The 12231-nt window shown below is 36.1% G+C and overlaps 1 protein-coding gene and 1 long non-coding RNA gene across 7 annotated transcripts in view; one reads left to right on the top strand and one right to left on the bottom strand.

Annotated features, from left to right (window-relative positions):
* Positions 1-1561, bottom strand: part of ZNF608 (zinc finger protein 608) — a 110915-nt gene extending 109354 nt beyond the window's left edge. For 3 of the 5 annotated variants that reach the window (XM_026720539.2, XM_026720530.2, XM_026720547.2), the window contains exon 1: positions 1194-1531. Coding sequence is in view for 1 of the 5 variants with exons in the window: in XM_087926897.1 (XP_087783023.1) it covers positions 1194-1346 (153 nt within the window). In the remaining 4 variants the exon portion in view is untranslated. Of the gene's footprint in view, positions 1-404; positions 592-1193 lie in introns of those variants that run through there. The other 2 variants (XM_087926897.1, XM_087926896.1) reach the window with 2 other exon arrangements.
* A 144-nt stretch (positions 1562-1705) lies between these two features.
* On the top strand, positions 1706-11920 carry LOC148127334 (uncharacterized). Of its 2 annotated transcripts, XR_015742229.1 has the most exons (4): positions 1706-1811; positions 6117-6258; positions 6723-6815; positions 9651-11920. It is a non-coding gene; the product is annotated as an uncharacterized LOC148127334 (long non-coding RNA). The 2 variants fall into 2 exon arrangements; XR_015742228.1 differs by having other exon boundaries at positions 6723-11920.
* Positions 11921-12231: the final 311 nt, after the last annotated feature.

Here is a 12231-nt window from a genome sequence, read left to right as displayed (position 1 = left end):
GTTGATAGATTGGAAACTGCAGAGTCGGTTCGCTGGAAATGTATCAGGGAGAAAACAGACGAGGGAGGCAGGGAGGGAGGGGGATGGGAGGGATAGTAGCAACCAACCACCTAAAAGGAGCGATTTTGTTACAGTTCAAGCTTTTCACATCACGTGAGGATCAAGGGCTCAATTGGTTGTCGTGAGAACAAAAAATGGGTGACAACCGTATCAAGAAAATACTGATCTGGTCTTTAAAGGGTGGGGGGGGAGAGAATCTATTTCCTCTCTTCCTTCATCCTCTCTTCCCCCCCTCCCTACCTACTGGGGCTGGCGCAGCTACAAGTTATGCATCTGAAACATTGCTCCCGAGAAGTGGCTGCTCCCGAGATAAGAGGTGAAATGAGCACCCCAGGTTTGCAAACCTTCTGTTGCAGAAAAAGGAGAGCGATCGGCCCCTTCCTCGAATTCGGTGTCATCAGGAATTCGCCATGAGGAGGATGGCTTCGTGGTGGGTTTTTAAATGCCCCTTTTCTCTTTCTCTCCAGCACAAACGAAACATTCCGTAGCATTCAAATTAGTATTGTCTTTATTGGATCATGGCAGTTCTGTGTATATATATATATTATATTGCTATGGGCGGGAGATGGGAACCGGAGCAGCTTTTTTATGGGTGGTATTAAAATATTCACTGCACCCGCAACACACGGGCGTCCTCCTCCTGCCCCACTTTTAACAGCAGATTGTTTATTTGCATGTGACAGAAGACAATCTCTCCCTTGCAAAGAATCTTAAATTCGATTTTCTTTATCAAGCTCTTTGATTGTTTTAGGGCTGATCTTGAAGCAAGGGACAAGGCGACACGCAGGCTGATCTTTAAGTCTCGGGTTTTGTTTGTTTGTTTTTTTATTTCCCCCACTTGGTCAGTTAAACCCCAAAAGGTAATACGCTTTAGCGCGCTCCCTCCCCCTGCTCTTCCCCTCAAGTGCACTTTCAGGATGATTTGTGTGAGAAATTGCAATGCTTTCACCCTCTCCTACGTCCCCTTTGGTGTATTTTAGTTTTAAACCCACCTACAGCCAGCTTTCCTTGCAATGCACGCATTTCTTAACGCTCGCTCCCCTTTTCATATGAAAGAGAGACAGATAAGAGAGATAAGATAGCTCTAGATATCCCCTCTAAGTGCTATCGATACACCACGCAGTCGTACTTACTGTATCGAATCGAGTTGACCTTTTCCTTCTACAAGTGCAATGAGTGTGTTTTGTTGCAGCCGATTTTTTTTTTATTTTTGGAAAAAAAATTAATTTCCTCGACAGATTAAGGGGGGCTTTTTGAAGAAAAGAGCACCAGATTTCGTGAACCATTAAAAGGCTTTTCTAAATTGAAATTAAAAAAAAACCCTTCAAAATATAGAGCTTTTCATTCTCTCACATGAGCTCGCTCTCTTACGCACACTGCATAAATCAAGCTGCCTTTAGTGCACTACTGAACAGCAGAAATCAGAACTGGAGAGAAGCGAGAGCGTGAAGCAAGCCCAGACTCCGTACCTGAAAGGGACTTTTCTTTGTTCCCAATGCCCTTTCCCTTCTGTCCAATCAAAGGCCAGCTTTTATGAAACCGAGCCTTCTCATTGGATGGTGGCTCCTCTTAGCTGCCGGAGGGTGTGAGAAATGCGCGCACACCCACATACAGACACAGTCTTGTATTTTGCAATCTTCAGCCTATGGGAGTCCTCCATTAGGCAGGCTTTTGCTACAGCAAGATACAAATGTGTTTCCTATTTCAATTACGGCATTAGCCTATACGTTTTATTTAAATGAAAGGATCAGGTAAGGAAGGGGGGGGGGTCGTTAAGACTGCACCATATATCCCGGAGACGGAATCTAGGAGACTCCCTCGTTTATACCATTTCAGCCTGTAAGATTTGCGTCTGCATGCAAAGCCACAATTAATGGCTTCCTTGTGTGCCTTTTCCAAGAACCAGTTGAAAAATCTTTCCGTTTCTCCGAGTGCTTTTTTTTTTTACCCCCACTGAATATCTGTACCATTTGACTGTGTACATAGGTGGGGTTTTTTGATATTGATGTGTGTTTTCCTGAGCAAAAGGAGGGAGTTGAGGGAGAGACGTTTTCCTAAAGGAAAACAGTCCCTGTCTCCTTTCCCCCATCCTCCCTGCTTTGCAGGGGTATTCAGCCGACATGGTGCGCGATCGCCTTTTCTCACCCTTCTCCCTTCGTTTTTCCACACTTTATTTTCTGCTCATTTTTACAATATGACTTAAGTAGGGCATTTCGATTTTTATTATGAAGAAGAGTAACCCTTTTGTTTCCAGCCTGCTGATTTACTGCTGCAAGCAGTGAACTGGAATAGCAAGAAACCACTTACCAACCGCGTGAACACATGAGTGAGAATGCAATTATTTTCTGGTCGCCCTTCCCCCACTTAACCTCTTTCCAGTGACGCGCTTCATCAAGAATTATATTTTGTTGTAGATGTACAACCAAGAATGTACTAAAGCTGTGGTATATCCTGGTGTCAGAAAATTGCAAAGTCTGCATTGGAGAAACCTAATTCAGCAGCCCTTCCCCCAAGCTTTCTGTACAGAATATGTTATTTTGTTCCAGACACGCTATTTTACATATTTAAGCAAAACCTGAAATAATCAAAATGTCCAGTTATTGAAAGAGAGTGCTCTCAGAGGTCATGCTTAATAAACCATTAAGCATGTGCATGATAGTTAATGGCCATTGTTTAGATGGACACATATATTTTATAGCTTCTTTAAAACCCTTTTGGTTTTGCTGTTATCTTTCATCTGTGGGAATCAAGAATATGTTTTTTAAGGAAATACTTGAGCAGATAAAGAACAGTTTTCTCCAAATAATAAAAGTATAAAATTTGAAGTGTGGGGTTTCAAATTATAACAGTTTGCTACCAATTGTGTGGTTTGATATTTTAATACCTAAAATCTATTTTGTGCTATTTGGTGTAAATCTCTAGATGAATAAATACGATGAACCTCCTTAAAACAATATTTTTGCCAGGCAGGAATTTCATTTGAACAAACTAGGGTTGATCCACTTTGTGTGCTTACCACTGCTATTGAGGTCAAAAAGACTTACAAATGTAACAAATGTACACAATGCCCAGTTATTCTTGCTCACATCTTACATATTTGCCAGTTGCGCTAAAATTCTACAAAAAGCTTCCACAATTGAGTTTCTTTTTTTTAATGAGTTAACAATGGTTGGAACAGTTCTGCATTGCCACTAAAATTTGGTACAGTAGTGAATGCAGCCAACAATTGTATGGAAGGAAGATATTGGTTACAAACACACCTACCATCTGTTAAAATCACGTATGTCATTAAGTTATTAGGTGATTTGGTTGGATTTGGCTTAATTTATAACCCAGTCATGTAGTTTATATGTTTTAATATTTTTATACATTTATGGAACAAAATTGTGATTATTCCACAAAACTTAACAAAATCATTAGTGTAATGTGTGAGCTGCAGTAAGTCTAATGATAGTAATGCAAGACTATAAATTTGTGTAGAAGTAAGTTCTGATTTGTTCAGCTTTGCAGCTATGATGATGTAGACCAGGGCTGTCAAACTTGCAGTCTGCAGGCTGGATGCGTCACAAGCTGGCCACACCCATGCCTGATTTAGCGAAGGAGAGAAAAGTCATGATAGGTCACATGGTGCTGCCGTGGTAATGCAAGTTTGACACCCCAAATGTAGACCATGTGAAGTGCAGAATAGTCATATGAATTGAGCCTAACTCATGTCAACAATCCATTGTTAACTTGTAAAAGAAAGCTCAATTTCCAATTCATATTTTGAAATTATAACTCCGATACTGCGTGCTAAAAGTAAGAACTTGCATCTGTAGATTCAGTTGTAAAATTTGAATCCTCCAGCTGGGTATTTGTTTGGGAAATCTTGAATGCAATAAAAAGGGCTCTGTTAATTTTTGGTTCTGCAACATAATCTGGTCTTGTAAAGAAAAAAACTAAATCATTGTTTCCCTCTACCATACCTGCAATCCAAATATTATTTGGTATAAAAGATATTTTTGCATAGCAGATTTTTGAAGCTGAGAAAAAGTTGTATAACCTTCTTATTCAGGAAATTACAAAAAAGTTATGGAAATTAGTGCCAGAAAACCATCTCTTTTACTTGGAGAAAGGATTAAGTGATTGAGTGACACTTTATATGGGATATACTGTAGTAAAGGGAATTTAGGAGAAGTAGTTGTTAATGCTGAAGCTAATGCTATTTCAGGAAGAGCTGAGATAGCCAGTTCTATACCTATTGAAATGTCAGTAGTGTATTAAGCATCTCAGTTCATAAATACTGCAAATTCAGCCATCTCTCTCTCTCTCTCCCTCCCCCTCTCTGTCTTCCTCCTCCCCCACCCACCCCCCCACCCCAAATAGATAACAGTAAATAGATGAATGACTTGAACTTCATTACAGGATCTTATGTCAGCAGTAACTGGGAGGGAAAAAGTAAATTTTAAAGTGGTTGAATTGAGGAATATTCAACACTTTGAGAAATACTTCTTTATGCACTTTAAATAACTACAGTCTTGCTAAAAAATGGAAGGTTTCTTGGAAGTGAGAAGCCTGGAAAATAGGTCTGTTTATAGCAGTGTAGTTGCAATATAAATAAAGCTTTTTGTTCCAATTCTTAGGTTGTAATCCCACACAGAGAATACACAGCAATATGCTAACAATAGCAAATCTTGGGAAATTAGCTTTTGAAACAAGGTGAAATTTATTGTTAAAGAAATGAAGATTGCTATAAAAATGTTCAGCAATAATAATAAAACTCTAAACTTTGTAAACTGCTTTGAAATGTTTTTGTTGCCCTGTTTTTTCCACCTAATTGTGAATTACTGTTTTGCCAGTGTGTTAAATAAAGTTTGTAGATGAGACTTCAAAGTAATTTTTTAATGGAATTGTGAACAATTAAGTCTTAATAAGATTGCACTTTGACAACACTGTATTCGGAAACTATATATAAGATTTACTTAAATAGAAATCAGATTATAAAATAAGACTGTATATGATCAAGGTATTTGAAAGATGGTAGAAAAAGGAAAAAGTATGAACATTAATAAACATATATTATGCTAATGTAATCAGCATATGATATTTGGATCTTTTTGTTTTGCAGAATGTTGCTAAAAGCATTCTTGAACTAAGTATTGGATAATAATAATTCTGGATAGAGAGAATGTCAGTAACCAATACTCATAGATGAATCCCTAAAAATAGTTTTCTTCCTTTGCTTCTGTTTTCCCATGTTGTTTTTTCAATGAAATTGCAAATATTTCATCTAATTTTTACTCATTGAGATGATTAGGGTTTTTTGGAGGAGGAATTAAATAAAATAGTACTTACACAGGTCACTGTTGAATTTTTCTTTTCTTTTTTCTTTTTTTTCTTTTTGAATAATGTATATTTTACTAATTTGGTTAATAGCCCCCATTTTTCAAAATCAACCTCTTGTTTAGACATGTTTCACTTTAGGCTGTTTCATGTCTGCAAAATTACAGTCATTTGCACATTATTATTACAGTGAGTGGGAGACAGATTGTATTTAACACTGGGTAGGGGGAGGGTTATTATGGGAAGTGATCTTATACGGTCAGCACATAAATTCAGTCTGAAGAAAATTGCTTCTGAATAGTTAGTCTGTTCTCTCGCCAAGGAATGGTCACTGGGTGAGATTGCAAACATGCTTCTGCTTTATTTGTATTATACAATCTGAATGTTACAGGAGGATAGTCCATTGAACAAATGTTTTTGTAACTGAAACTGACGGGTGAAATAGCACCGCTCCATCCCACCATATTCTTATAATTTCATCTCCTAGTTGACCAAAGAACTGTACTGATTGATTAAAATGAGGAATGCATTTACTTTAAATGTGTTTGAAAAGCACAGTGATGTAAGCTAATAAGCAACTATTAGAAGTTTTCCATGTTTCATTCACATAATATAATGGTGCTATAACAGTCATTAAAACAAATAATTTAATGTGTCCACAGATTACACCTCTCTACATATTTAATTGCTCACCCCACAAATAATCTCATAAACTTTTATTCTTAATCAAGCAGGGATCGGACAACTTTTTTGCCTTCGAAGTCTGCACAAGGGCAGACTTAAAGGTCATGTATACAAAGATATAAATATATGCACATCCAGCTGTCATCCAGAAATGCATATTGTGCCTCACTGCCTGTAGAACAAAGATGACCGGTATGTGATAAATATTATCAATTATCCTCATGTTAATTCTCCAAATTTCTTAGAGGGACTTTATAACAAATGGGGAAGCAAGGTTAATTTCAGATATATAAATGAAGACCCACTTCCATAACATTAAATGCAATTGGGATTATTAACGTTTCAAAGAAAAAAATAGCATTCAAATATTAGAAATAATATTTCAAACAAAAAATTAGTTCTCAACTGTTTTTAAAAATTAAGTGACAAGGCCATCTTGCATACTTCCAGTTGAAGGTGAGTGCACCTTTTACCCATATTTAAGAATTTTGTATGTGGTTTTCTATTCTTAAAGATGTATGACCTGACTATGGCTGTTGTCCAAGGAAAACAAAAGACATTACTGTAGTAGAATTTGGCATTCAGAGATAAAGGTGAAAGACTTTGCAATTGCTTTTTCCTTTATTTGCTATTCTAATCAATTTACATATTTACAGTTGGATATATTTTGCAAGGCAGATTCAAAATCCAGCCATCCATGTTGATCAATAGAGGACAAACTTCCATCATTTAATGCACCTGTGAACTGAGTAAGTTTGAGTTTATTGCTTTTGTCGCGAAGCACCAGTGTAGATAAAAGAAAGCCTGTATTTAGCCAGAGACCTGTGTGATTCATTGTGACTGTTGAAGATGTATTGGGAAAATAATGAGAAAAAAGAGGCATTTGGGGGATAATTACATTAACCCCTTTGGCTATATAAAGTGATTAATAGTGTTGGGGCCAATTGTTTTAATTTATGCTTCTGTTAAATTTCTTAACGAGAAAATTAATCAGAAGATCCACTGTAATAAACATAAGCTAGAAATATACTTGTATTCTCTGAAGGCCTTCCATCTTATAAAGAGTTTTGTAAATATGCCATATAATCATTATTATGGAAGAGTCCTTTTATAGCACTTCACTGGTTGATTTTCAAACCCTTATGTTCAGATCTCTTACTGCAGAATAGCAGAATAGATAAAAGATATATATATAAATAGCCTATTTATATAAGGCTGATAGGTCATTTCTTATTAAATTAAGTGCATTGCTAGAGTCTTCTATAATCAAGTTGTTCTGGATCATAAAAAAAATTGGGCACTATTTTAAACATAAAATGGCAATGGGAAAGCATATTATTTTAACTGGTTGTTGTGAGCCACCTAGGGAGAGGACATTTGTAGGATTACTGCATAAAATAGACGGTTATATCAGCTCTTTAAATAGAGAAATACAGATAATCCTCAACTTACAAGTAATAACTCTTTTAAAGTGTTACTGGGGAAAAAAGTGACACAGCCATTTTTCACATTTACGAGCATTGCAGTCATGTGATCAAAATTCAGAGGTTTGGCAACTGACTCATATTTATGACAGTTCAGTATCCTGGAGTCATGTCATCACCTTTTGTTACCTTCTGATAAGCAAAGTCAATGGGGAAGCCAGATTCACTTAACTGTGTTACTAACTTAACAACTGTAGTGATTCACTTAATAACTGGCAAAATAAAACTCATGAAATGGGGTAAAATTCACTTAACAAATGTTTCATTTAGCAACAGAAACTTTGGGCTCAAGGGTAGTCATACGTCGAGGTCTAGCTGTATATAGTAACATGCTACATGTACCTCCAAGGCCCATGCAATTACTTTTCTTGAATGAATTTAAAAATGTTTTTAAATGTCTGTGTATAAATGCTTGTAGATCCTTTTTTTTATACATTTTTGAAAAAACAATTGAGCAAACAAATGTCCTAGTATATAGGACAAATCAAAATTGCATTCATAAATTCTTAAAACTGCTTGGCTTAATGGTCTATACAATGATTGATAGCTGTTCCTCAGAATATCTGATAAATGTCATAATTTTTTTTTTGTATATAAGCTGTAACACAGGAGTGTCAAACTCACGGCATCACGTTGTTGTGATGTATTGTGACTTTTTCCCCCTTCGCTAAACCGGGGTGGGCCTGGCCAGCACATGACACATCCAGCCCACAGGCCACAAGTAGCTGCTGTAGCAGGTTCTTTTGTATGTAATCTGTAGAATATTGAACTTTGCTTTGTTTACTACCCTTCCAAATTTAGCCAAAATTGTACACATTGAAAAAGTGCTAATTGGTCTATCATAAATACTTAGAAATAAAAAATTAAAAGTGGTTCATTAATTAAATTGCTGCCATGTAAATTAATACAAATGTATTACTTCTGGTATTGTTACAACTGAATAAATGGACATAAGTCTCTTTTAAAAGTTCTGTTTAAAATTCACACATTGTTCTAAACCATAAAAGGGGATATTTGATTTTCTTTAGCTCTTGAGTGGGAAATCAGCCACTGATTTTTGCAAACCATGATCTATGAACTACTATAGTTTAGTTTGTTCAACACATCTTTTGCCTTAGCATGATAAATAAACCCAAGTGCTTGCAAGAAACCTGTTTGATAAATGACATGATAGCATAAAATATTCTATTCGAGATATCATTGTTACCGATTGGTAGAATTTAAATGGGATAATGATGTCTAATAAACAAGTACTCTTCAACTTATGACCATAATTGGGAGTGGAACATCCTCCACTAAGCTATGCGGTTGAATCATGCTTGATTTTACAACCTTTTTTGCTGAGGTCATTACGTGAATCATCAGTTAAGTGAATCACATAGGCATTAAGTAAATCCGATTTCCCCCATTGACTTTGCTTGCTGGCAGCCCCCAAGAAAGATCACAACAAATGACAATCAAAAATAACTCCACAATGCTGGAACTATTATAAATACATTCTGGTTGCCAAATTTTGATCACATGATTGCAGAAACATGCAACAGGTTCAAGGACTGGTCCTAAGTCACTTTTTTCAGCATAATTATAACTTGTAACTTTGAACAGTCATTAAATGAATGGTCATAAATCGAGGACTTCTGGTAGTTTAGATTGGATCTGTCGGATCAATGCAGAAGGAAACAGAATTATTATCTTCCGTCAACTAGAAATTACTTAAAGTTAGGTAATATTGCAATTGCCTTTTTTGTAACCAAATCACATTACTGATTCATATTCAGTGAATGAACTATGCAATAGACTTTTCAGATTTGGAAGTAGATTACAAATTCCAAAGATGCTATTTCAGGAGAAAACACAGAAAGATTGTTATTGTTTCTATAATAAACAAAGCTAAGAGCAACATATTATTGTAGTGATTTTGCTGATATGTAACATTTTCAGAATGTGCTGAATTAACATACTCACTTTGAATTTGTTAAAATGTGTTCACAGCATTTCCTCAGTAACACTGATCTTAACCCTATGAACAAAAATGTTGAGGCCTCACATGCATTCTTATTTATTTCAAAAATCAATTTTGTTTTGCTTCTTTCCCCAAAGAAAACTATTGGAAGAAACATTTTTGCAGGTCACTGTACATATGTATGTAAGTATGTATCATCTTTAATAAATCAATGAACAAGCATGTTTCTGACTCATTTGTTTAATTGGGTTCTCTTTATTTAGTTTTAGGATTTGTGGGGAGAACAGATTACGTTTTAGTGAGTAATTCTACAGAAATACTGAAAATTCAAAAGAGTTCACAACGTTAAGTACCAGTGTACACATGGACATAACATTTTTGACTCTGGTCAAAATGTCTTTTTGTGAAGGAAGATGGAAGGAATGTGTTAATTCACAGAGCACAAGAAGGTATGGGAGCAGTTGTTTGAAACAGAAGGCACAAATTGGCATTGTTCACTCTGTTTTTGGTTACTTAAGCTGCATAGCTACTGAGATGTTGCCTTCTAGGTCTGTAGTTTCAAACCTATCAGAAACACAAGCCAGAAAGTTTTGAGATTTAGAGGGTGTGGAGAAACATTACCAAACAGAGAAACTATGCTGTACATGTTGTATGCAACATACCCAGTCTACTAGTGATTTACGTTTTGTCCACTTGCAAAATCAAAATGCTTGTGAAGAAAGTCGAATGTGAAATTATGAGGAAGTGTTTTTGTCAATGTATGCTGGATTTAAAATGGAAAGTAAGGGAAGGGTTTGTCCTTCAGTAGTGTAGTACAGCTAGTCATTGTTTAACAACTGCTTTGGATAGCAATTGCTTAGTTACAAAGTTGATGAAAAAGTAACTTTGAAATATTTATGTTGGCATATCTGAAAATCTTTTCCCTTGCCTTCCTCTTATAAAAGACTTTTCCCCCTGCTGGAAACCACATTCCCACAAACTTAATGTATTGGCTCTTGCATGGATAAAGCCAATTCATGGATGAAATCAAAAGTTGGGCATCCAATATGTCTTGGGCAACCTTTTATTCTCTTGCTAGCACAAGAATGTATAGAAGCACAAGAAGTTTCTTTCAATAGTGATTTGAAATTAACCAAAAGCTGCATTAAAGTTGACTGAAGGAAGTCTGTGGATTTGTCTATGGAAACTCTCAGTCACCCAGATCATAGTTGTCCCAAAAGTGCTTTTTCAAGAGGCAAATGGACTTTCCTGTTTTTCTTTGAAGATGTTTCACTTATCCAAGAAGCTTCTTCAGCCAAAGAAGCTTCTTGGATAAGAAGTGAAATGTCTTCAAAGAAAAACCAGAAAGTCCAGTTGTCTCTTGAAAAAAGACCTTTGGGACAAGTCTGTGGATCAGACATGTCTTTCTTGCACTTACGTTGTAATATTTTTTTTATTTTTTTGTATTAGTGATACAAAATTTATTTATTGTTATTTAGTTATTGCCTTAACTAAATGCAGATTAGTTAATGCAATAATTTTCCCATTGCTATTTATGCTCCTTTGAACTGCTGTGCTGGAGGTGACTATTACACATTCCATGGACTGAAAAAATAAAGACATTCTAGACTGAACCTCACCAAAAATGTCACTTGAAGCCAAGATCGCTAAACAGAGACTGCCATATTTTGATCATGTCATGAGACCTGACTCACTCAAAAAGTCAATTATGCTGAGAATAATCAGTGGAAAAAGGAGAAGGGGCCACCCTAGTACCTGCTGGCTGGACACTATAAAAGAAGAAATTGAGGTGACCATGGTGGGTCTGAAGGAGGTAATGCATGACAGAAGGCCATAGAGAGTGTTGATCCATAGAGTGGTTCAAGGTTGGATATGACTAAATGGCTGATGATGATGATTTTCAAATAATGTTATATTAAAAGGAGAGGAAACAATGGCCTAGATAAAACTTTGGGGTGCTGTTTGTACAGTTTTTTAAACACGTGCCAAATTAATAGAGTTATAGATCCATAAATTATAGCACTATTTGTTTGGTTTGTCATTTTTTAAAAATGCTTTACTCAACAAGGTGTAAATTTTTGTTTACATTTTTCTTAATATGGAGCTATTCTAATTTTTTGCCTGCTTTTCTGTATCATCCTTTAAAAAAAAACCCTACAAGATCAAAATAAAAGATAATAGGCTAATACAGTTCAGCTTGATCTTTTTTTGAATTCCAATTTGAAAGATGTACAGTTTAAGATAGAGTTCCCCAACCTTTGCGCTTTTGTGGACCGAAGCACGGGGGAATGGTTCCACGTGAGCAGCGGGCAAGTACATGCACGCAGCTCCATTTGCGTGAGCAGCGGGCACAGCCTAAGGGCAACTTGATTGCCAAGCACCCAAATTTAGTTCATGTGACCGTGGGGTCATTGCAACGACCATAACTTTGGGTACAGTTTGTAAGTCCTTTTGTTCAGCATGGTTGTAGTTTTAAACAATTGCTGAATGTATGATTGTAAATTGACGACTACCCGTATTAGGGAATAAAACAGGAACAAACATGCTTCGAAAGCATAAAAACAAACACTGAAGCATTATTCAGCTTGGGTGCTTTTTGTATTTTCTACCGTGCATTAAAATGTTTTGTGGCAATATGTGAATCACATCTTGTAAGATAGCTGTGCTTTTCTGAGGATGGTTTCCTTGAACATTATGATTGTTGACAGAACATAATGC

Source organism: Pseudonaja textilis, chromosome 2, assembly GCF_049901715.1.
Source record: "Pseudonaja textilis isolate UNSWEBS1 chromosome 2, rPseTex1.2, whole genome shotgun sequence".
Taxonomy (NCBI): domain Eukaryota; kingdom Metazoa; phylum Chordata; class Lepidosauria; order Squamata; family Elapidae; genus Pseudonaja; species Pseudonaja textilis.
This window is presented reverse-complemented; position numbering and strand designations above follow the sequence as displayed.